At 42.5% G+C, this 24985-nt stretch overlaps 3 protein-coding genes across 3 annotated transcripts in view; 2 read left to right on the top strand and 1 right to left on the bottom strand.

Annotated features, from left to right (window-relative positions):
- The window catches only part of LOC135494754 (TELO2-interacting protein 1 homolog), a 412060-nt gene that overhangs the window by 344330 nt on the left and 42745 nt on the right, over nucleotides 1-24985 (top strand). The gene's annotated exons all lie outside the window — the stretch shown is intronic.
- Nucleotides 8924-9842, top strand: LOC135494327 (uncharacterized). Its single transcript, XM_064782243.1, has 2 exons — nucleotides 8924-9183; nucleotides 9434-9842. Exons 1-2 carry the CDS (start codon nucleotides 8924-8926, stop codon nucleotides 9840-9842), a joined length of 669 nt encoding a protein of 222 aa, XP_064638313.1.
- LOC135494443 (uncharacterized) lies at nucleotides 12637-13451 on the bottom strand. The gene is made up of 3 exons (XM_064782420.1): nucleotides 13417-13451; nucleotides 13126-13274; nucleotides 12637-12917 (listed from the first exon to the last, which is right to left on the bottom strand). The coding sequence occupies exons 1-3, from the start codon at nucleotides 13449-13451 to the stop codon at nucleotides 12742-12744; spliced, it is 360 nt and encodes a 119-aa protein (XP_064638490.1). The 3' UTR covers nucleotides 12637-12741.

The raw sequence follows: 24985 nt of genomic DNA, 5'->3' as shown, positions 1-24985 counted from the left end.
GAGAGAAGTCAAGAACATAGGGATGGCAATACCATCTACCCACTCCTCAATCGCCAATGGCTATCATTACACAGCATTTTCTGAAGAGGGGGGCAATAGCTTCCCTCTTTACTTTGCTGTGCAAACATTTTTCTAATTTATAATTAGTATTTTTAGAGTTAAACAATTTCAATGGTAAATTCAAGGCATTTTGCTTTTCCAAATTTGTCTATTATAGAATGTCATATGAAAATAGATACCTTATCCATGTTATCTGGGGGTGGAACTGTGTCAATGTTTTCATTTTTGTCATCATCATTCCTAATGCTGTCTAATGCACCCCAGGCAGTTTTCTTGACCTTGAAATTGAATCCCCGGAACAGATGGTCAACATCATCCCTGGTCATAGATCTGATATCGTCATCTGTTAGGCCATCGTCTGGAAAAGAAAGTCAGATACTTACTTATGAACACTTTTGTTCATTACATGCAGCCTCGCTTCTGTAATTCGGGGGCGCCCGAGTTACTTATATGTGAATGTCAGGAACCTGAGTTACTAAGTCGAGCGCCCGAGTTTATATGTCGGGCGCCTTAGTTAAGATAATGAGGCCCTGGCCCTGGTTCATCTGTAGGCCTAGTTGTTTATCGGCTCAACTGCAGAATCCCTGACAATTCCCAAAAAAAGGTCATCACTGCCAAAAGGTTCTATAGCTAACCCTTACATTGTTACAAAAACAGTTCCTGAAGGCACTTGTCAGGGATTCTCCAGTCAAGCCTTGTTTATCATCCCCGCCCACATCCACATTTTCCGCTCGCATCAAACTATTAAGAGATAAAATGAAAATAATTTCATGGCCTTTCTCAGCCACCCGACATTTATGATTTAGTTGCATGATGAAAATAAATCACTCACTATAGCCAATACAAATGTAGGCCAAGGCCTGAATCCCAGTTGCGTCGTCTGCACGCCACCGAGTGTGGTCACGTGGTGTGTACATTTCTTGTACAAAAGGCTGCGGTCGAAAAAAAAAACTCGACGTTCACGCCGATTTCCACGGATGCTTTTACGATAATTGCAAAAATAACAACGACACATCTTAAGTCAACATCTCAACTAAAGTTTGTCAGCAGGTATGTATCACCATATACGCAGATTAGCGTGATGAAAGCAGATTTAAAACAGACGCAATCAGCAAATGTCACCGCGTCCATAGTTACGTACATCGAACAGTGCTTTGCATTGCAGAATGTTTCGTCTACTTGCGCCACGAGACAAGACGCGAAAATATCGCTTTTGAAAGGCCAGTCTTTGTTGTCAGTGCATTTTCCGATAATCCGAGCGTTCTTGAATACACAATCTTACCTGCTACCTTCGTAACAGCCTCATAAAGCACCGCTGATCGCCGTAATTTAGCGAGAAATTCGCTGACGAGCGGTGCGAGTTCATTTGATGCTGCCATGATTATTTCCTTCGCGCTGCACGCTGCGCGTGCGCAGTAGTAACATTACAATTTTGATGGCATCTTCGTCGGTACTTCGACGAAGTCCGGAAAACTAAAAATAGATTCTGAACTAGTGGCATTAGATTGGGCTTACAATTACCTTGGGTTGACGTAAAGCAAGGGACGTACAGGTTATTACTCCAAGCAATCACTAATGGAATTAGTAAGTCTCAATTTAATTCTTTACAATTTCAGACAATCAAATATGGTTTTCACCTGCCAAATGTGTGTTAGAACAATTTTCACAACTGTCCTTCTGACTGCATATCTGAGTCATTTGTTCAGCATCCACTCAAGGGACCCAAATTTCCATGTCACTTGTGGGGTCGACCATTGCCCACAAAGCTTCAGAAATTGGTTTAGCCTATATAGACACTGCCACAGAAGCCATAATGAGCATATCCTTCAGAATGATGACAATAATAGAGAAAATGGACACATGTCAGATGAGGATGGAGAAGATGAAATTGTAATAGATCAGGAAGGAGACATTGCTGATGGCAGACATGATCAAGGCCCAGACATGCCAGAGGGACACAACATTGAATTAGCTATGGAAGTGGACGTCAACAGACTTACAACAGTGGCAGATATCTTGTCTATAAAGGAAGATAATGCCATCACCCAGGTAAGATATGCAGCTGGCTCCACCCAGACACTTATTTCCAGAAAAAACAAAAGCAGGACTCTTCAGTTGGTATGTTCTACCTACAATTTTGCTTTGTCTTGGCTTTGTTACAAAGCCAAGACAAAGCAGGCTGTTGAAACATACAAACTTAGAGTAACTACGAATAATAAGGATGAGGGTGTGTAAATTGTGATGATAAAAAATTGCATATAGCCTAGATGGTAGGCTAACGCTAGCCTGGTTATCTCTCTATAATCAAGTCTAGCTGTCACTTCGAATTTTGGGGTGGTCATTATAGAATTATCTCTTTTTAGGTGGCAACAGATCATATGGTACGTCTACATCAATTGCAATTCCGCACAGTTGCAAATAACCTGGAAAGAGGGATTCAACGAGAAATTGAAAATGAACCAGATATTGACCGGGAAACAGCTGAGAGGCTAAGAGGACGCCTGACCAATCTGTTAGTACCCATGTACAGTTATAACGATGGACTTGAGACTCACTACAGGCAGTGACAATTTTATCAGAAGCACTTTTCCCTTGTGGTAAGCATGTATCTTACAACCTATTTTACTGCATGAATATATACATATAAATCGTATCACTTGAATGATATTTAGTCACATGGAGACCTAATCTGTATTCTGAAAATCCAAACGAACAAGAGAAAGATCAACAATGTATCATAGTGGTAGTCATGGTCAGTGGTGGCACTCCTATGGTGATACATCTAAAAAGGAAAAGAGATATATAGCAACTTCTGTTTCTTAACCGGTGCAATGATTCCTCTTCTAACTCTAATTTCAGTTACCAAAAGAGTGTGTTTTAGGTCACACACTTGAGATACTGGGAAAGCAGGGAAATCGCCATGTTGAAAATGTTCCTCATGTGAGTTACTATGTTTCGCTGATGGACATGTCGAAAGTATTATTAGAGAGACGTCAATATCGGGAACATGTACTTCAAGACCACAGTCGGAATGATGGATTGATGTCTGATTATTGTGATGGAACGATGTGTCAATTGAATCCCATTTTTGGCACACAGATAAATCATCATGGCCTGCAAATATTTTTGTATTATGATGAAGTGGAACTCTGTGATCCAAATAGTTCGCACAAACACAAACTGGGCTTTTTTTACTTTACACTTGGTAACATTGAGCCCAAACTTTGGTCCCATCTAAACAGTATAAATCTTCTGATGATCGCAACTTCTGATGACATAACTCGATATGGTATTGATAAAATTCTAGAACCATTTTTTCAAGATTTGTCAGAACTAAGCCAAGATGGTTTAAACATAGCCTCAGGTGAGCAAGAATTTCTTTTCAAGGGAACACTGGCTGTAGTTTCTGCCGATACACCAGCATCACATGAAATTGCTGGGTTTAAAGAGGGGGTTGGTTTTTCATTGAGAAAGTGTAGACACTGTATGACTACATTCGAACAAATGCAAGAGAATGTATTTGAGGAAGACTTCCTTCTCAGAAATCGAGAAATTCATGATGAACATTGCAATAGTCTTCAAAATGCACAGCTACGCATGCACTACTCAACAACATATGGAGTGAACAGAGCGGCTGCATCTCTTCAAGTACAACATTTTGATTTTTTTAATGGGTTTCCCCAAGACGTCATGCACGTTATCCTCGAGGGCTCTATGAAATACATTCTTAGGGAAATGTTGAAACAGTTCATATACACTGAAAACTTGTTTACTTTACATAATTTAAATGATAGGATTTCACAATTTGCTCACAGCTGCCTTAATGATTCCGAGCCAAGTAAATTAAAAGAGTCTCATCTTAGAGAAAGAGATGGAACATTACATCAGTCTGCAGCCCAGACTTGGCTCATGGGGCGGCTAATGCCATTTTACATAGGTTCTTTGGTGGACTTCAAGTCAGATGCATGGCAATGCTTTTCACTGCTGCTCCAGATTTCAAGTATTGCCTTCTCACCAGTTGTTTGCAGTGCTCAAGTTGCCCACTTGAAGCAACTCATTGCTTTCTTCCTAAGGCAGTTTAAAGCTAGTTTCCCTGAAAAAAATATTACTCCAAAAATGCATTATTTGGTCCATTTACCACAAAGTATTCTTAAGCTAGGCCCAATTGTAAGATTCTGGTGCATGCGATTTGAAGCTAAGCATAAGTACTTCAAACATTTAGCTAAAGTTGCAAGCTTCAAAAATTTAGCATCATATCTTGCTGAAAGGCATCAGTACAAACAATGCCGTGAACTATTAGACATTCAGAAATCTGGAAGGCATTCTCTTTTTGATAGTACATTGAAAACAGCACCAAGTATCAAATTAGATGATCAAATGAGATTGTATGCCTTCAATGAAATTAATAGATTTTATCCTAATAGAATCCGAGATAATGACACTGTGATTTACAGCCTGAAGTGGGTAGAGATTGATGGAAATAGATATAAACCAGGCTGTTTTGTTGTTCCAAGGGCAGATCAAGAAATGCCTGTATTTTGTGAAGTAAAAGGTATCTGGTATGATGGAGTGGGATACATTTTAAGACTTGAACCTTATGAAAACAATGGCATTGCTGAGGACCTAAATGCTTATGAAGTAATTAAAGAGGACAATGCTGGAGGTTTGGATGTTGTTGATATCAGTGAGCTGATGGTTCCATTTCCTATGTCGTTGTACGCACTTCAGGGGAAACAGTATATCCCAATAAAATATGACCTGACATGCTTGTTTTCTGAAAACAAAAAAATGTGATTTTAGAAGTATGGTACCAGTTGCTCTGACTGGCAAGAGTGGAGTAGATCAAAAAAGTGAAAAACAAGGAAAAAGTGAAATCCATGTGCTATTGTAAATGTGTTGAAAAGTTTATTTGTTGCTGAGTGAACAGAGAGATTCCTTTACATATTGTTACACTATTATACAGTTCTTTAGCTTCTTGGTGCAGAAAAAAGTTCATTTCAATTGCATCATTGTTTTCCATATAATTGATGTAAATTTGATGTACCTGTAAATAATTTCACATTCTGGGCACTGGTATAGTCGGCCTACTGTGTAGAAGTTTCGCAACAATCCTAGCGCTATGTTAAGGTCAGGGCAGCCTTGCATAATGAGCCTACACCCCCCCCCCCCCCCCCCCCCCCGACTTCACCCAGGTTTGGCAATCAAGGTTAACATGAATTAGTTGTATCTCTAGAAAACAAGTCTAAAAGCAACGAGACACAGCCTCCTCTACTGATTAGAAGGGGAAAGGGTTAAGGGTGTTGCGAAATTTTTGCACAGTACCTGTAAGTCAACATTTTGCATGTTAATTTTGTGGACCAGATCACACCACAACATTAAAAAGCCCAAAAATTGTTTCAGGGTTACCTAATGTATAAAGTCAAAACTAGTTCATTGCGCAATTGTGCACTTTTGTTGTTTCATTAGAAAAGTGAAGTGAAAACCTAACTGCATTTGTATTGCTTTCTTGTAATCTGCACCCAACTAGACATGATACCAAATAGTTAATTCCCATATGGATGAGAAATAGCTTGTTTTGGCCTAGCTTGGAGTAATAATCTTGACAAGTGACTCCAAGGTAATAGAGACAACTTTATACTTTAAATCCCTGTAATTTGATGGTCGATGGCGCCGGCTCTATGCCCAATTGTACAATGAAGTTATCGAGCCAGCTCCATCAAAATTGAGCCGGCTTACAATGAAATGAGCAATGCTGGTTGTTATTGAGCCGGCTCCATCAAAATTGAGCCGGCTCAAATTGAAATGAGCAATGTTGGTTGTTATTGAGCCGGCTTAAATTGGATAGAGCCGGCTCTATTGTCATTGAGCCGGCCTCATCAAAATTGAGCCGGCTCAGAATGAAATAGCCGATTAATGTCAAATTACCGGCTCAACCTGAGCCACCTGTGGCTCAACTGACAAAATGAGCCAGGAATGGCTCCACTTGAGCGATGAGCAATAATTGCCTTATTGTTCAGGGATGTTGTGAGATAGATAGAAACATGCCTTGCACACATTGGCAAGGCATCCAGAACAGCCATGTATAGTTTCAATATTTCCTCCAAACGACGCAAATTCTTGGCCATTTCAGAGAACTCTCAAAGTCAAAACAGAAATCAATACATGCAATATCGGTGTTGTTACACAAAAACAGAAGGAGGAGGCCGCCTCGCAATTTGGGGATTCCCCATGTGATTCCGCGAAACCTAGAATAGGAACGCGCATATATTATTCCATATTTGGATACCTGAGGGCATTCCCTTGATGATATGAATATGATGACGTAGCCGGAGATTCCCAAGTGGGGTTTTCCAGCGGTTTTAAAGGACATCGTCGATATGGCGGTTCAGGGCGGACGTGGCGGCTCGTAGCAAGGCGGTTCAGGGCGGCATTGGCTCTATTGGGTTAACAGGGCACTTTAATTTCTTAGTTCGCGTGGTGCGTTCACATTTTTCAATGCAGGCATGGTCACTGTTTTGCTGAAATGATAAAATTATTATTATAAAAAATGACAATGTAAGTACTTCGAGCAATGAAACCGCATTAGATTTTTAGCACTTTCTTTCTATTCAAAAAACCATTGTAATAAAAAATCATCAATTTAATCTTCTAATTTTTTGTCAGTATACACAGTTATGATATAACTAAAACCTCAAAAACTGTATGTAGGCCATGATTATGTACCTTTTCCAGTTTTTTTGCAGCATATTTCTCCTTCTTGGCAGTATCACGGTCCTTTCCTTGGTGACAGCTAAGAGTCTGTGTACCAATAACCATATAAGGTGTCCTGGTGAACTGCAGTCTAAGGGCATTCTCGTGGGTTGTTTTAGCAGGCCTATCTTTCCATATTATATCATGATTCTTGAGGTCTAAGAATTGAAAGAAAGGTGAATAAATAAGCCGCTTTACCAAGGAAGTTTGTTGCACCCACTACTGCATGGTAGGGGGCGAGGGGGGGCTGATGATGCGAGTGGCGATGTGATGGTCAATTCTGTTCTGGATGGACAAATAATTGCAAACATGCCCTTTCAATTAGTTGCACAGGACGTCATCATAGGCTACTTGTTGCCAGTAGGCATAATGTGGAAGAGAAGTGATATAAAAAAAGGATGTAGCCTAGGCCTGCCCTAGGCCAAGCCTAGCTATAGCCTAAACATGAGATTTTCTCCGCTAGGCCTACATGTAGCCTACCTTTCTGGTTGTAACATGCACATCATCATGCCAATTGTCATAGCCAGCCTCCCTACAATGCAGTAAGTAGTCATCATACATACAGATGTCACACAGGACCACAGGCATGTACATAATGTACACGGTCTATACTACATACCTTTCTGACTTGTATGTTGGCCGAAATGATGGTCTAGTGCTTCGTGCCACACACTGAACTTGCATGCATTGGCAATTTCATACGACTGTATGACCTCCTTCATTCGATCTTTATCTTTAGAATACTCATGAACTTGAATAAGACCATGATATAAAGAAATATCATTATCCCAATAGGCCTGCCACTGAGGCTGAATGACAGGCTCTTCCGCCATTTTGAACTCCCGCGAAAAATGTGACAGATAAACAGTGTCACGTGTGTATCTATTTTTATAACTATGTCACGTGACTATGCCTCTAAGGTGCAGGAAAAAATCCCTACCATTGCATTGTAACAAGAGATCCGCCATTACAGACCTGTACAACATCAGGGAATATGATGCCAGCACATTGCAATGCTCATGAATAGAGAGTTGCGCGAGACTAATAGTAGATGAACTGAAAACAGCAAAACGAAATTGACGAAATGCGAAACCGGACTTTTAAAGGGGTTATCCGTACTTTCCGGATTCTGGGTTTTTTTGACGGATTTCCAGACTAAATACGGAAAATACGGAGGGGTTGGCAGGTATGCCCCACACACACACCTAGGCTACACCACCACACAATATAAAGCCTACGCCCTATTGCATGATTTCTGACCCGTTCTGAATCACCTTAGATCACGCACTCTGTTGAAAGCGGAGTGCCGAGTGCACTCGCAAATGACATGTCTCATGAAAGATCACATCAACCTATTAATATTTACCGTTGATTTGTTCTGCAGCCTCAAAATATTCGATCCCGTCAGTTTCACAGCATTTGACACCGTCGAGTAGGCACCATTAGCTATCAGATTGCAATTCTTCACAACTGCATCTTTCCAAAACATCACGAACGGCTGGGTCTCTGCCATAACTGCTATATCACAAATTAATTCCTGTGCGCCTTCTGCCTGGGTTCCTACTGCATTAGCCCCTCCACTCCCTCCATGCCCTCCTCTTCTGCACGTATCATTCAACACTTTCACTTTCGTGATATTTCACATGGTTGCCTAAATGCAGAAATGAAAAACGTAGCTCCACTTTCGTAAAATATCTCAGATCTAATCCTCAAGACCTGACACAGCCGTTTATATACTGCCAAGAACCCTGCCGAAGCGGCCGGCTGAAAAAGTCATTGCCTAAAACACATCAGCTGACGATGCCACGTCCAAATATTTCACCCAGATCAATTTTGTTTGATAGTGTCTTAAAGACCTACAATTATGAAAAACCCAAAACAAAAAGAGTTTTAATGAATGTTTGTCTTACAATGTTTGTCTTTCAATAATTACCCAACGTTTGAAAACATGCCAAATGCTTTTACCAAGAAAACTGGAGTTAAATGCCACGATCTCAAGCCATTCACGAAAAAAAATCAGTCAGCTATGAATAGGTCATCTTCAATGAGCCCCCTACAGGCGCTAATGTGATGTAGGCGAAGGAACGCTCACTTGACCTCATTTCCATTCAACATGGCAGGCATTGTAAACATCTCAAGCGATAGCGATACTTCGTCAGACTTTTTCGATTATTCATCCAGTGATAGCGATGAATATTGTATGCGATTTGAGGAGGCAGGCTTGGAAAAACCTAATGATACTGACCAAGACAGGGTTATGATAATGCCGTATTTATATGAGCCAGAGCCTTTCGAAGACGAACCAGTTCAACCAGCTGATCTGGACGCGATGGAAGTTGAGGACGAAATTGACTATTCTGTCATTGAAAACTGGTACGAAAGCATCGTTTTTAACAAGGAGAATATCCTCTTACTCATCGTTCTTTGTTCCCGTCAACTTTTAGCTGCAACATAGTTCTAAATTTAACTGAAGTTAGGAGAAATTCGTCTTTCTTTCCACGGATGATTGTTTTGTATTTTGTATACACAACAATATACATACCAAATGCACAGCATCCATAGGCCTACTGTAATGTCATGTTGTGTACTTCTCCAATCAGTTCTATTACCTTTGTGTTTACAGGTGCACCTGTAGTAATTGCCAGGTCCTCCCAACCCGGAAAGAATGCGTCTGTTGCCAGACAATTGGCAGCTACTGTGCGAAGTTGGCAGATTTCGAGGAAGAAGTGGAGCAGGAGTGCATTACAAAACATTCTGGATTTAGTCCTGTCTGCTTGAACAAATATTTGTTGGAGACTGCCTGGCTGCAGTACCGCCAGCAGTATGGCAAGAAGGCATTCACTGGTCCAGACCACAAACGTAATCGCCATGTTGCTTATAGACAATTGGTTCGGTGGTGCTATGGTTTTCTGGGGAAAGACATTCGCGTGTTTCTCCCTGCATGCGCTGTTGCCATGATAAGAGCATTCTTCCCTCCCCCAGGCATGGAAGAAGAGGCCGAATTTGTGGGATTTGTGGACTTTGATGCATGATGACTTCATGAGACGTTACACTAGGATGTACGTTCAGTTCATTCCAGTGAATACTATAAATATTTGTCCCAATTAAATGAAATGTACATGGAAAACTTGTCTTTGATTCCTTCAAAAGTATCACTCGCCTAAGTGTCTCTCATGGTAGGATGGTATACGGTAAGAAAAGCAACGGAAAAAAAGACAACGGAAAAAAAAGCCCGGTAAAAAAGACAACAGTTAAAAAAGGCAACGGTAAAAAAGGCAACGGAAAAAAAGACAACAGGTAAAAAAGCAACGGTAAAAAAGACAACGGGTAAAAAAGCAACGGAAAAAAGGACAACCATCTAGGTAAAAAAGACAACGGGTAAAAAAGATGACTACTATCAAAGAGGACCCAATTAAGTTTCACACTACAGCCAAATTAGTTGTACTGATTTACTAGTATTCAGTATTGCGTCATTTCCAGAGGAAGGGTTCCATCTTATTAGCCAACAATGCGTCATTAAAGGGAGGAACATCATCGCTCTAGGGCTCCAGGCATGATAGGGCTGCCGGCTGTGCAGTGGAAACATCTGCGCCTGTCACCACACCTCCGAGGTCCCGTGTTCAATTCCTGGTCTGTCCGGCATTTTATGTCATAGAGTGGGCGGTTTCCTCTGTCGTATCCGGTTTCCTTCTACATTGTACATGTACAAGTTTGCTTTACAATTGCCCAATATGATTTGAAAGATAATAATGTCCAAGTTGACGCTCAGCTCTCAACTCAATATATTTCATCATCGCTCTATTTGGCGAGTGTAAAACCGTCCTTGGTCGAACACCGTTTTGGTAGGAGAGATGCGCCTGAGTTGGTCTTTTTTACCTAGATGGTTGCCTTTTTTCCATTGCTTTTTTACCCGTTGTCTTTTTTACCTAGATTGTTGCTTTTTTTCCATTGCTTTTTTTTCCGTTGCTTTTTGGCTCACCGTAGGGGAGTCTATACAATACCGCAGTGTCCGTCGTCCGTCGTCATCGTCGTCGTCGTCATTGTCCGTCGTATCCTAGTTCAAAAACAGTGGCACGTTTTTTAACCGCTAGGCCTATGAACTTAAAACTTTGTACACATGACCCCCTAGGTCAGATGACCCGTGACACTAAATTTCTGTCCGATCTGATTCTCTACTTGGCCACCAGGGGGCCAAATGTGGATATCTAAAAAGTGTGATATCTCGCTTATTAGTGACTTGTTTTCAAAAAAACTTTTGTGGTAGGTACTCATAGCAAGGATACATCATATATCTTACGGGTTTTTAATTTGATCTACTTTTCAAGGTCGCAGAGGTCAAATGGCGTGAATTGGCCGTTTGAGTGTAACTATGGCACGTTTCTCAACCACCAAAGCTATGAGCTTGAAACTTGGTTCATATAACCCCCTATATCAGATAACCTCTGGTGCTGAATTTCAGCCTGATCTGATTCTTGACTTTGCCACCAGGGGGCCAAAACAGAAAAAGTAAGAAGTGCAATTGCCTGCTTATCAGCAAATTGTTTTTGATGAAATTTTTATGGCAGGGACCCCTAGCAAGGTTACCTCAGATGTTGCACGATTTTTCGGATTTGACCTACTTTTTAAGGTCGCAGAGGTCAAATGGCGTAAATTTGCCGTTTGAGTGTAATTATGGCACGTTTCTCAACCGCAACAGTTATGAACTTGAAACTTTGAACAAATGACCCCCTAGGTCAGTTGACCTTTTACACTGAATTTTGGTTCGGTCTGATTATTGACTTGGCCACCAGGGGGCCCAAACTCAAAACTCAAAAAGTGTGATTTCTCGCTTACGGGTTTTTGATTTGACCCACCTTTCAAGTTCACAGAGGTCAAAGTTGAAAACTTTACTGTTCTTGGTACGTTTTGTCGTTGTTCAGTGTAAAGAGTTTTAATTCAAATATGGCCGAAATTGCATGTTTTGTGGGTTTTTCCTCGTATTGTGGCAATCCAAAGGTCGTGAGTTCAAACCCCGGTCAAGGACAGCCAAATATATTTTTATTTTTCATCTTTTCCTTTTTTCTTTTCTGAGTTCTATCTTACATTTTCTTCATTTTTTGATTAATTTGGTGCCATAGATTTAATTAGGCGGCCATCTTGGAAATCGTTTTTTGCCGATTGCTGTAGTGCAACGAGTGATGAAATTGTTATGGTCAGGTGGATGTGTCTACATCACATATCACCCTGGTTTGTTATTTGACCTGCCTGTCAGTGTCACTGAGGTCAAAGTTAAAATATATTCACCATTGTCATGGAGTGGCACGTTTCTTCACTATCATTTTCACTTAGACTCTACAAGCTTGGAACCACAAGTCTCGGATTCACCACTTGGCCAGGGCCGGCTCTGAACTGGTCACAGATGCATGTATAAATTATGAGAGGCCTACATGATCATAGGAAGGGGTGGGTATCTGATTTGTCATACCTTTCACTTTCTGTAACTGTCTACTATTACTAAAAATACTTACGGTGAGCACAATGGCCCCTGGCCGTTTCATTTACCTGTTGTCATTTTTCTGTTGTCTTTTTTACCTGTTGTCTTTTTTACCCATTGTCTTTTTTACCGTTGTCGTTTTACCGGGCTTTTTTTCCGTTGTCTTTTTTTCCGCTACCTTTTTTTACCTAGATTCGTCTCTCATATACCAGAAGTATCAAACTTCTGACTGAAACACTGTAGGCCAAGGCAGATGGAAGTCAATCAATGATATCAAGATGAATTTACTACTAGAATAACAACTTTATTCTCCATCAAAAGGGCATGGTCTTGAAACTTATCATCCCCCCAAAGGTTGTCCCACTCATCAAAATAAGTTGTGTAACTGTTCCCATGCAGGCATTGGCGAAGAGGTACCCGTATGTGTAACAGTAATCCATGCCCTGCCAAGAGCCTCCCTACTTGGTGTTGGACTGCCTTAAACGAGCATGGGCATGGTGTTCTGCAATTGCCTGGTCCTTGCTGGCTGGTCGCTCGTATTGCGCACAGAGAGACGGTGGATCCTCATCCAAAGTAAATGTTTGGCCACTTTCAACAAGCTTGACCACTTGACGTGTGATGTTATCGGCATATCCTGGAAAGGAAAATAACATTAGCTGATGTGTGCCAACAGCAGTCTTGACAGCTGGAGTGGACAGCTGAGGCATACTCAAGAATACATGTATGTGTGATGTCAGGCAAGCTGTCAGAAACTGTCTCAGTTGATGGGCTTGTGATTTTAAGGCACTTATTTGACTGATGAATAGCTTCAAGTTTTTTTTATGACAAGTTAGTTGTCTTACCATATGTACAGGCATTCTGCACGGGCACCACAACATATTGTCCTCGACGACTTTTTGGAAACTTTATGTTGAAACAATGCTTCCCATCAGTTGATTTCTTTTGCCCTTTGTGACCATTCTCATTGAAGGGAATGGCAGCTAATTCCATTCTGAAATGCAAAACAAACATTTATTAGTACAAGTATGCCTAAAGTTGTTTCAATTCATAATAGTACATGATTTCGAAACATCTTATATTTGGTTGTTCAGCGACAGGTAATGATTACACTTTGACAAAAAAAGGGTTTTTACCTGCTCTTCATCCCTTGGTATCCAAAATGATTCATTTTGGGCGCAAAATGATTGACAGTACTATGGAATCCTTCCAATCCGGATGTTTGTCCATCAGAACTCAGTCGAGAGACTGAGCCTAGCACAGTCTTATTGAGGAGGACAAGCCGACACAAATCATCGTACTGTTGTGATGCTGCAAATACACAGAAATACAAAAAAAAGGTATAATGATTCTCACTCTAGTCTCAGCCTGCTATATTATATAAAGGCAAGAAACCATAAGTATAAACATGGATATATAACACCATATATATTCTTGGAATAAAATGCCCTTACCTGGGTCAAACCACCCCCTAGGTGGAATTATTCCATGGCTGCACTTTGGGAACAATTCGTTTTCGTGGTCGTGCTTGTTGACGATATGTTTCGCAAGGGACTTCCACTTGGCGAAATAAGAGCACCATCATAATCACTGGTAACTGCTGACCAGTACAGATGATTGATGATGCCCCTCTGCCAGCTAACCACCAGTGGAAATTTCTTGACATGCTTTTTCAAGCACTTCTTAATAACTGAAAGAATGAAATTTCAAATTACTACAAAGATAAATATTTAACTGCATGTATTGTTGAAAATCCTCCTTCACAAGGCTTCAGGAAAATAGTGTAAAAACAAAAATCTTCATTGGTTCTATTCCAGGTAAAACTAACAATCTATACTATAATGCGCGTTGTGGCCGCTAAATAGGAGGCAATTTTTGTTTCAAAATTGGGCCTCGAAAATGCGTCAAATTCTTGTAACTTTTGGCTTCGTAGGTGAGGATCATAAGTAAGAGTGTCACTGAGGGTGTCATACGTCGAATATCTTGGTGGTTTTGGAATAAATAACAACTTTGTGGAGATGCCGTCAACTGGAGAGCTCCAAGTAATCTCTTCGCCGAGAAGTCCATCAGTTATCTCTCTGCATTATTACCGTCACGAAAATTGCCGAGCCATCTCCCACCTCCGCTATCAACCAATCAGATGTCCTGTTCAAATGGTCCCTTCCATGTGCGCATCATCCACCAATCACAATCGACGTCACTGACGCCAGCATGCAAGATGGCGGCGCCCATATCTGAAGGAAAAATGCTGCTTTTCCACCTCGATACGGCCATTTATTCACAAATAGCTCATCTTAGGACACAATGTACCCAACGGGAGACAAGATTTACGCACACACCGGTAACTTAAACCATTCTGGCGCTAATCGCTGGCTGATATCGAGTACATCACCAGTCTGCACCATCTTGGTTTTCCGAGAATTGGTTTAGCATTGTGGACGCCTGTACATCATGTACGTGGTTACATAGTTCCGTTTTCAAGAAGTATTACACTCTCATGAAAAAAAGTGTTACTCACAAGCCAGCACCCCATTTACACCAAACCCACAACATACCAGCACCCACACAATCCGATTTTTATAACTCGAACAGCCCGCGCCACAGGTATATGCTAGTTTCTCTAATTACCTTTTGCAACATGCCAAATGTCAAGATAGTGTGAAACCGTATCCTTCCTCTCCTCTCTCAAATACTTGGCAACGCCAGTGTGCCCATCTGTTGTCAGGTCCATTCTTAGGCCAGGCAGCGCAGTATTAACAGAGTCAAGTGCTCTTCTGAGGCCCAGGACCTCCATAGCTTGGCTTTTCTTACTGGCTGGCTCAGATGACTGCAAAAGTATGGGAAACATAAATATATTTAATATATTTAAGAGTGCAGATGTTTGGCTGAAAGAATAATAACAGTATTCTTGATACAATTTTAATAAACCATGAACAATTCTGCTTATGATATGGTCACTATCAACATACCACAACAAACTCCGTTGAAACGATTGCATTCCCTTGTGTATCATGGAAGGTGTACGATCAATACTTGGCGCAATGGCCCATCGAATCGCACCTAGCATCGCCAGACACCTGTGGCATATCTCCAAGGCCAAGGTTGATGAGTGCCTTGAAATTCTCCTCTTCCCAAACATCATGGATGGTTTGGCAGAGGAACTTCCTCTGGTGGTCAAAGAAGGTAGACTCCGAGTATGTTTGAAGTCCGCAGAACTGCAACATTCGCATCGACTTGCTAGGTATACCACCAGCACAGAGCAGGGCTGTCGAAAGACGAATGTTGCCAGAGGGATAGGTCCCAATCATTTCCTGGCTGCTCCACCTTGTCACTTCATCACACCTCAAACACAGTTGAGATATAGTGACAAGGGTGCCATTCACTGAAGCAACATTCGCCTCTGCACCCCTACATCCACACTGCTGGCAGATCTTGAACAGGCTGAGGAGTTTCCTCTCCGACACGGCATACAGTTTGAAACTGCTGTTGTCACATGTTTCTTCAGACTCTATAGACTTGTGTATAGTGCTAACAACAAAAACTGTGACTACAAACCATCGCGGGAGCGATGATGTTCGGCAACCAGCGGGGATGTATAGTGCTGCCTTCATCACTATATTTAGAGACGATTTGAAGCAAAGTCATTCCATTCTTCATATGTAACTATGCATGTTCTGTTGCATGTTTACCCCACATAGGCCTCGTACACTAGCGGCTGTGCTTCCCATTGATGCATATTATTGGAAAATACCTGTAAATATATGTATAATTATTATGACGGTTTTATAAATCGTATAATAGGATAGTTGATATGTTATGAAACAATACCTATTTAACTGAACTATTTTTAACAATGAGGCAATCCGAAAATGAGCTAATCAGCTAAAATAGTAATGACCGAATGGTCTACTATGAAGAAATAGGTTAAAATAGGTATGAAGCAATGGCTTTAACAGGTATAAAAAGGGCAAGATATCAACGCTCTAGAGGTTCACCTCCAAAAGTTCACCTCCGGGGGTTCACCTCCGAACCTCTCACCGATTTTATGCCGAAATTAGTCACCTTCAGAAAGCTTCAACTTGAGCCAATTTGTCTAAATTGATAACAAAACTCTGAAATATTTTGGCAACCAATTATTCAGTTTGGTATTAGCAAGTTTATCAGACTACCTTTGACCCTGTTTTGAAAGCACAAGCCAAGGTTTAGGCTCTTCATTACCAGACACCTACAGTGTTCTCCACCGTATCTGGTTTAATAGGGGCGGATGTACTAAAATGATCCTGGTTTGCTGCCACACCTTACTTCTGTTAGGTTTTTCAATCTTCGTGTTGATGAGAGGCTCCATTTTCATCTTAATGGTCAATTTTCATTGGACCTTACTTCAAACAGGCTTGTTGTAGAAAAAACAGCCACTTTTCTCAGTAATATTATCGCCTTTTCTGGTAACTAGTGCCAGATCAATGGAACCCCTCATCAATCACTACCTTTGTACAAACTATAACTATTTGTGTTACTTTACCTTTACTTGCATCCCTTTCTTTCCATTCAAAGTATGTTACCTTATCTTGATTTAACTTGTTCTTTGTATACCATTGTAACCAGGGCTATTAATGCTTTCAGCCTAAGCCCTGGCAATTGTCTCAATATGTAATTTTGTTTATTTGGATTTAATAAATAATAATAATAATAATAATGTACTAAAATATATACCTCGAAATCATGCCAGAGCGGCCGTATGCCGCGAGAACAGGCGCCTCGGCACGAGCCCGAAGGGGGGTCTGGGGGCTCTCCCCCTGAAAAATTTTGAATTTAAACATGCTTAGATGTTATTTCCCAGCACCTGGTATGCAGAATTCGACTCCTCTTCGCCTACAAAACATTCAACATTTACGGCAAATCTCCGATATTGGCCGCATAATCACGACGAACATGGACGTTGGCAATGTTTTCTAACCATAATTTTTTTCCTTGTACCGACCTTCAGAAAGGTATATATAATCAGTCACCATATTCTCCATCAGTTTAATTGAAATCTACATCGCGCAACCAACTAACTCCGCACCGCCCGCAACGTTAACAATATTTGGCGGGAAGCCAACTGCGCCGCCGGCCGTTGACGAATGCTACCACGTGTTTTGGCCATGCACATTAAAACTGCCGGCAGCAGCGTATAATGGCCTACTTCGGGAAAGGTCGTGATTCTGGGACGCTTCACAATGCAGGAACTTCCGGCTTTAGAATTACGGATTAGGACAAGAAACATGCGGCTACTTTTCAAACTATTCGCCTTACGTCCAGTGGCCAGTCCACCCGCCAAACCCACAGGTGGACTGGAGCGATACTGACGTGCTGTGTTCTTTGATCATTGCGGAATTGGCGTCTATTTTATAGGCCCACCTCGGACCTGTGTGGCAGGCTCAGAGCGTTGCGAGGACATCGCCATCTCCATTGTGGAAGGGAAATCAATAAACAAAAACGCTACAGGCTTAGTCAGGGATATTATTATCATATTTATGACTCCTCATCTTCAGGCCCAAGATTCAGATGTATGTTCCGGTTTCTGATGACTTTCCATATCTCTGCTGCCTTTCGCAGCAATTGCCTCCCCTCTTTCCCCTTGGTGTGGTCGGGGCCATGGATTGAAATCATCATGAGGGCATTGAGGACTTTTTGGGAGAGCCGGTTTCTAATTGCGGTCTTAATCCGTTTTAGGCAACTGAAACCACGTTCGCAGTCTGAAAGACACGGAAAAAATTAAGATTAAATCACCTGCATTTGGCAGCGCGATCTTTAAAATCCCGATGGCAAATTTTGCAACTAAACTGCTGCCTGCAGAAACTTGGCTGGTGTGGCGGAATGCGTGGTTGCTATTGGCCAATATTTGAGGAACTTCACTAATCACTTATGCTTTTCACATAAATTATGAAGGTGACCGCCGGCTCCCGACTTGGCTTTGCGCTCTCTAGTATTTAATATTATTACCTGCCGTTGACATGGAAATGACTAATCCTGCCTTTGTTATATGTGTTAGGTTGGGATAAAGGGGCTCGTCATCAGGCTCAGCGAGGGTCTGCAGTACCGTCATTGTATGCATTCTTCTTTTTTGTTTTACCAGGCGGCCTCTCAAATTAGACCACTCTTGCAAGGTGGCGTCAATCTGTGTGCCGTAGTGTGCAGCCAGCAACTGAAAAAACGACACGTGGGAGATGAGTGCATGTATGTAGGCCGCCCTGAAGTAACAGGACCCCAATAGGTTGCATTACGATTCATCAATTGGTCACGAAACGTGAACTACGTGTTAATGTTTCGACTCGCTTGAATCTCCTCATCCCCATATCCCGTCTCCTCTGCCGAATCCACGTCTTTCGGAAACTTGGGGCAGGTTCCATCAAATACGGAAAATGACTGAATTAGGTCGGCGTCGGGGAATCTCTCATTCATATTTTCGGTCAGTGCAGTTAGGAAGGCGTCAGCTTTCTAAAAACAAGAAGGGGAGGTTAAACTAACATGATTAGATGGTAAATTAGATTCACTTTTGATATTTCACATGTCTTATAAACCAATTCTGTTCCTTTTCTTTTCAGATCATGCTCGATTTTTTACACAGGGTCGGCTTACCTGTGTCTTAAATCACTGCATAGCCTCGGCACTCGGCTGCTGTAGATCTATTCCGGCACCCCTTATTTCCTCAATGACAGATCCATCCATCATCGCCTGAAAGTACTTGCCGGGGGTGGTAGCCTTGGCCTTGATGATGGCAACAGTCGCATCCAATTTGTTTTTAATGTCGGTGAATCCAACCCCACTTTTCTTCAAGATAAAATAAAGTGTTTGAATGGATATAAATCTGTCTTTCCAAGTTTAAATCGAAATGGAAAGTAGCTTGGTGGCATCTGATAAATCGATAAATTACAGACCAATATTGATGTACATATTGCTGATGGGGATGCCGCCTACCTGAAAACATTTCGACAGTATCGAAACCTGGGGTAAAATGTCGCACATGAGTTGTAGCATTGCTACGAACTCCCAAGTCTTGGTGAGGCGAACCAAACCAAGGGCAGTGGCGTCATCCCGCTCTGCATGTTCCCGCTCAAGGCTCATGATGACGGCTGGGTAGATCTGGCGCAAAGTATCAGTCGCAATGTCATGGCTCAGCCATCTTGTTGTTTTAGCTTTCTTGGTTTTGAGCTGAGGAAGATTCATAGTTGCCTTAAATAATGAGAGAGATTGACATGTTATCGTACGATGAGCAAATCAAATTGAGGAGACAACAGGGAAGTAACGAAAGGTATGCTTCTAGCTGAGATGATCGTGGGTAGAAGATTTAAAACTCACCTGTATAGTTTTTAGGCCAGCTGATCGTATTGCCGAGTTATCGTAAAAGTTGAAGATCGTCTGCAGCGTGTTGTTAAAGGTCCTGACGGAGGGCACACTCTTCGCAGCTGAGCCGACAGCTAGGGCCAACCTGTGGGCAACACAGTGGTTTGAAACTAGTTGAGGATGAAGCTGAAAATTAGATAATGGTACAACTGCGACGTCAGACCTCACTATGTTTAGCTCATGCTGGGATGGGATTGATGTTTAGTCTTGGTTTGTAACATGTATTTCAAAACCAATGAATAAAAGGTAACTCACCCGTTTTAACCTAGCTGCAACTCCATTCCTGACACCTACCATGACCGCTGCACCGTCACTGCCAAACGCCGTGAGGCGGTCTTTTGTAACGATTTCTTTTTCGTCAAGAAAGTCGATAAGGGTCCGTGACACGGTCTCCGCATCTCCTGCAGGAAGCTGCCGAAAAAAAGTAATTTTATACGGCAATGGCTTGAATTATCGGAGATCCGAGAGCGACTGAAGATCGAAAAATTAACAGTCAAAACTTTTGAATAATATGCAGGCCTATGCCGACTTACGCTGTCAACGCCAAGGAAGACCACCGTGGTACCCGTCTCTGTTAAGTACTTGGCATATATTATCATTTGCTCCAGGACGGCAACATCTGTGGTGTCGTCAATCATGACGGCGAAATATGATGACTTTCCAAGTTCGGAAAGGATATCCTGCCTGATTGCTTCGCCTGCAAAATAAAAAAAAGTGGACAAAAAATCTTTACGAACACCTCGCCCCTCCCCGATCGTCTTTAGAAGCGGATGAAATACGCGTCATTTGCAGTGCCTCGATGCGGCGTTTTGAAACTTACCAAGACACAAAATCCTCTCCTGCATGGACCTCTCATAAGTGTACCCCCCGAGCTTCCTGATATAATCGCAGCCAAGGTCCTCAACCAAGTCCAGCATGCTCTTGAAGTTGGTTGTGTGTGGTATCTGCAGATAAATAATAAAATGAAAAATGAAACGATGACGTAGAACGATATTCACCATTCGTTCACACGATCAAGCCATGGTTATTGCAGTGACTATTTACATGAGCCGGCCTTTCCTTTGTAAGTTGAGAACTTTATCGACGATGCTTTTATGCCTACCTCTCGCTTTGCCAACCAAAACATGCATTTGAGAGCACCTATAAATGCCTTGCTCTCTAAATTCCATTCCTTATCGAATGAAGGGGGCAGTCCATCTTTATGGGAGGTGCGGAGGGTGGCCTCTTGCTCCATGGCTTCCTGATGAAGTTTTCTGGTGGCATGCTGGCGGATCTTGTCCTCTCTGAATGTAAAGTTACCACCTTCATTGAACTCTATTATCGAAGAGGGTATAAAAGCACCAGACCCTGGCCTATTCGAGCACTTGGCATTTGTGCCTCATTTCGCTTGGTCGTTCCCCTTCAATTCATGGTAAGACTCTCGTATTCTCTATTATTCCGATTTCTGCAGGCTCGGTGTTTGAGCGGGCTACGCCTTTTTGGCCTATATTCTTTAGGCAGGCGCTGTGCAATCTTCCTGTGCATTTCGTTTCTAGTCTAGTCGGCGATGCCTATGTCGGTTCTTGTTGTCCAATTTGTCCATTTGTATATTTTCTCGTCTTTCCCGATTTTATTCATATTTTCGTGGCATGTATATTTTGAATGTCTCTATGTGTCTTTCTGCCATGCGAGCCTTTGTGCTGGGGCAGTGTGTAGCCTTGCGAGCCTTGAGCTGGGGCCAGCCTTGCGAGCCTTCGGGCTGGGGCAATAGCCTTGCGAGCCTTCGGGCTGGGGCAATAGCCTTGCGAGCCTACGGGCTGGGGCAATAGCCTTGCGAGCCTTCGGGCTGGGGCAATAGCCTTGCGACTGGGCTCCTTCTCTTGACCCGGGATAAACTGTCCTTGTGGAACCTCGGTTTCACGTGGGTCGGGAGTTGAGCCTTTTGTCCTTCTTAATCCTAAAGTTGAGCTTGTATCATTTTGCAGGCCATTTTGGGGTTTGCTATCCCAGATTGGGAATATGAGGTGGATTTTGATCCCCTTTCCATATCTTCCCATACTCGAACCTCAGTTTGGACGACGGTGGAGGGACAAGAGGCTCAATTCCCGGCCCGCAACAATTGCCCGTGATTTGAAGATATTATGCTACGTGGTGAATCCTATGATATAGCTGCCATGCCGTTGAGAAACCCGGATTTTTTCGTACCTGGTCAGTTGCATAATTTTATGGTTGAATGGGATGAAATAATTTGCATCGTTTTCATTCAGATTCTCATGCGTCTGTATTACCTTATGGTTGCGTATACGTATTCAGGCTCATCCTCCTAAAGTCATTCGCAGATATTTATCACCCGCTAGCTAAATACTCTGCCATATGGTACCAACTACTGTATATACGGCTCTCTAGGTCAGTATTTACAATGCACTGGTAAAATCCTTCGCAGTGTATAGATTGAAATGTATGTTGTGAATGTCAATTGACAAGTTTTTGTGAATTAAACGTGCTTTGTAGATATCTTGTTTCTTCTTTCTTCTTAGGAGGAATCTTTTCTTTCTCCTTTCTCTGTGTTGGGAGTTTTGGGGGTGTTTCGATCCGATGGCAGAGGATTCCACCTCGGATTTCGTGGCCGTTGCGGAGAAATGCTTTTTGCTCCCAATACTCCCTTGAGATGATAGTGGTCACTGAGGGTGCGTATACACCCTCATTGAACTCTATTATCGAAGAGGGTATAAAAGCACCAGACCCTGGCCTATTCGAGCACTTGGCATTTGCGCTCGCATGTAATGAAGGAAGTTTCCACTCTATCCCCAGAGTTTCCTATTTGGAATGGTGACAGGGTATATGAGATTGAGCCAAAATTGCTGGGCATCGATCCATCTTCCATACCGCTAGAGATATTAGGTGCTCTGGATTTGTTGCCCCTAAATCATTTAGTTTCTCATGTTTGCTTGAGCCAGCTAATTAAGTCCCATCTTATTGGTTTCCTTTACCCACCCGCCCCACCCTTGGTGCGGCTGTCTCTCGTATTTCTTCTTACACTGAAGAAATGCTTTTTGCTTCCAATACTCCCTTGAGATGATAGTGGTCACTGAGGGTGCGTATACATCCACCCAACCACCCTTTCTTCCCTTCTTCATAGACTTTGGACACTTATTGTGCTTAACACACAATTTGCATGTCATGCCTATCAATCAGGAAGAGAAAAAAACACCGTATTTAGTGTTTACGATAATTAAGTTCATTATATATTTATCTGGACACGTCCCATAGCAACAGCAAGCACCAATATTTTCCCGCCAAACAAAACTCGCACTGCACTAGGGCGAATGATGAGTCACCACAGAGTTAATAGCCTTCTCCTCTCCTGTCACTCAGCTATGATTGATTTCGGTGTTAGGCCTACTTTGATTCATTGGGAGCGTTGATCGGCGGAGTGCAGCTGAGATCAAAAGACTCGCTGCCGGTACTAACGTGACTCAGACTGCACCTGTCAGGTGGATTGGTTTTGGCGGGAAATCGCCACGTGGTCGCCGATTGACGGAGTGCGGGCGGCACTCGACGTCAGGTGGATTGTTTTTTGCGGCGTAATCGCGACGCCGTGGTCGACGATGACGCGTTATTGGAAGCATGTTGTCAGCCGGCGGCCGTATGAAAGGCCTTTTTCTCTTTTCACAATGGCCTGTCAAGTGCCTTAGCCTACAAATAATTATATATTATCATTCACGGTCACCGACGGGACCTTTCGTCTGACGTACTGGCCATTAAGAAGGCCCAGGCCTAGAGGCTATAGCCTTGCGCATTCGCCTGCGCACGAAGTTTTATATATTTCCTATAAACCACTAACAATGTGGTTACTCAAACTTGGCCTGGGGGTCATTGTTTTACTCACCCTTTTCCACATCATACATAAGCCACACGTATGTCCTTAGCCAATCCTTCTTGAACGAATCACCGGTACTGGTACCTTTCTTCGCTGTAGGCCTCTGCGGCGTTGCGCTAGTCGAAGGTCGATCGACATCACTGACAGAAGATTTGTCTTCTGAAGATGAACCGCCTTCGCTACTGCTACTAATGCGGGGTTCTTCAGGAGCTGGGCGCTTCGAGCCAGCCGCTACAAAACCGAATCGTTCAAGGCCCGCCATTGTTTTAGCACTGCACGTCCGTGCTGTCCAGTCCAGTACCCCAACCCAGAAAATTCCAGTGCTATCTGCTGTAGCTAGTGCATACCGGTACTTTTCTTTTCAATTATAAAATCTCCCACCCACGCTCAGTGCTATCTCATTAAGTGGTAATTGGAGCCACCACGAACAGATTGCAAATTGTTAACTGTCGGGGCTTTTGATCAATTGAACCATCGGGAGTGTTTTCTTAAGACGTAATATCCCCTCTGCTCGTGCTCGCACGTGGCCGGCCGGCCGGTGGCGTAAACAGTAAACAGTGAAGCATGCGGGGCTGTTCCATTTATTGCTGCGACCGACGTAGGCTGGTGCGGCCCGACATTTACGATCTTCGGAATTATGGAACACGTCATGAATTACAAAATCTCGCAATCAGGAATGTTCGGATGCTAAAACAATGTTTTAGGACGACTAGTTCATTAGATGAAGAACAGGAATTTTGAAAGGGGCGGTCTAGTCCAGTCAAACTAAGGTTTGAGGTGACACTAATTGCAAGAAAAATGAAACCACTTTTATTTGTCTTCTTTAAGTACATACAATAAGATATTAAAAATTCCAAGAAGTACCTGGTGTGGAACATATATTTCTGGGGGTGTCCAAAATTTTGCATATTAGGGACCTGGCGAAATTAGGTCATAGGTTACAAACTTTAGGATAGGTCAAACTTCAATCATCTATGTTGAATTTTACTATTAATATGTATTGTTTAGGTCACATTTTATATTTAAATGTCCTTTAAACCATGCCAATGGTCAAACTAAGGACATCCCCCCCCCCCAGTCCCACACGCGCGTGCATAGGTAAGAACTAATTTCCTTACTCGGCATTGTTGGGCTCAAACATTATAAAAGCATCATCAGTTGTTACTCATGTTCTCACATTCCCCACATGGCTGGATTACAGGGAAGTCGCACCCGCAGTGCCTAATTGGTTTGGCAGCCAGATTTGCAGACATGGTGAAATCAGGTTACAAACACGAGGGCAGGTCAAACTTCAATCATCTAGGCCTATGTTGAATTTTACTATTAATATTTACTGTTTATGTCACATTTGACATTTAAATGTCCTTTAAACCATGCCCATGGTCAAACAGAGGACCAGTCAGCCCCCACCCCCCCTCCCCCATGCCACATGCGGACATGCCTAGGTACTGTAGGGTCCAATT

This window comes from Lineus longissimus, chromosome 10 (assembly GCF_910592395.1).
Source record: "Lineus longissimus chromosome 10, tnLinLong1.2, whole genome shotgun sequence".
Classification (NCBI taxonomy): domain Eukaryota; kingdom Metazoa; phylum Nemertea; class Pilidiophora; order Heteronemertea; family Lineidae; genus Lineus; species Lineus longissimus.
Note: the sequence above shows the minus strand (reverse complement) of the source record. Positions and strands in the feature narration are given on the sequence as shown.

Excerpts from the sequence above, each read along its gene's own strand:
- LOC135494327 (XM_064782243.1), top strand. The coding sequence starts at position 8,924 with ATGGCAGGCATTGTAAACATCTCAAGCGATAGCGATACTTCGTCAGAC. Across the intron at positions 9,184-9,433 it reads TATTCTGTCATTGAAAACTG|GTGCACCTGTAGTAATTGCC; the intron begins GTACGAAAGCAT and ends TTGTGTTTACAG.
- LOC135494443 (XM_064782420.1), bottom strand. The coding sequence starts at position 13,451 with ATGAATCATTTTGGATACCAAGGGATGAAGAGCAG. Across the intron at positions 13,275-13,416 it reads TACCAAGGGATGAAGAGCAG|AATGGAATTAGCTGCCATTC; the intron begins GTAAAAACCCTT and ends TTTGCATTTCAG. Across the intron at positions 12,918-13,125 it reads GCAGAATGCCTGTACATATG|GATATGCCGATAACATCACA; the intron begins GTAAGACAACTA and ends TTTCCTTTCCAG.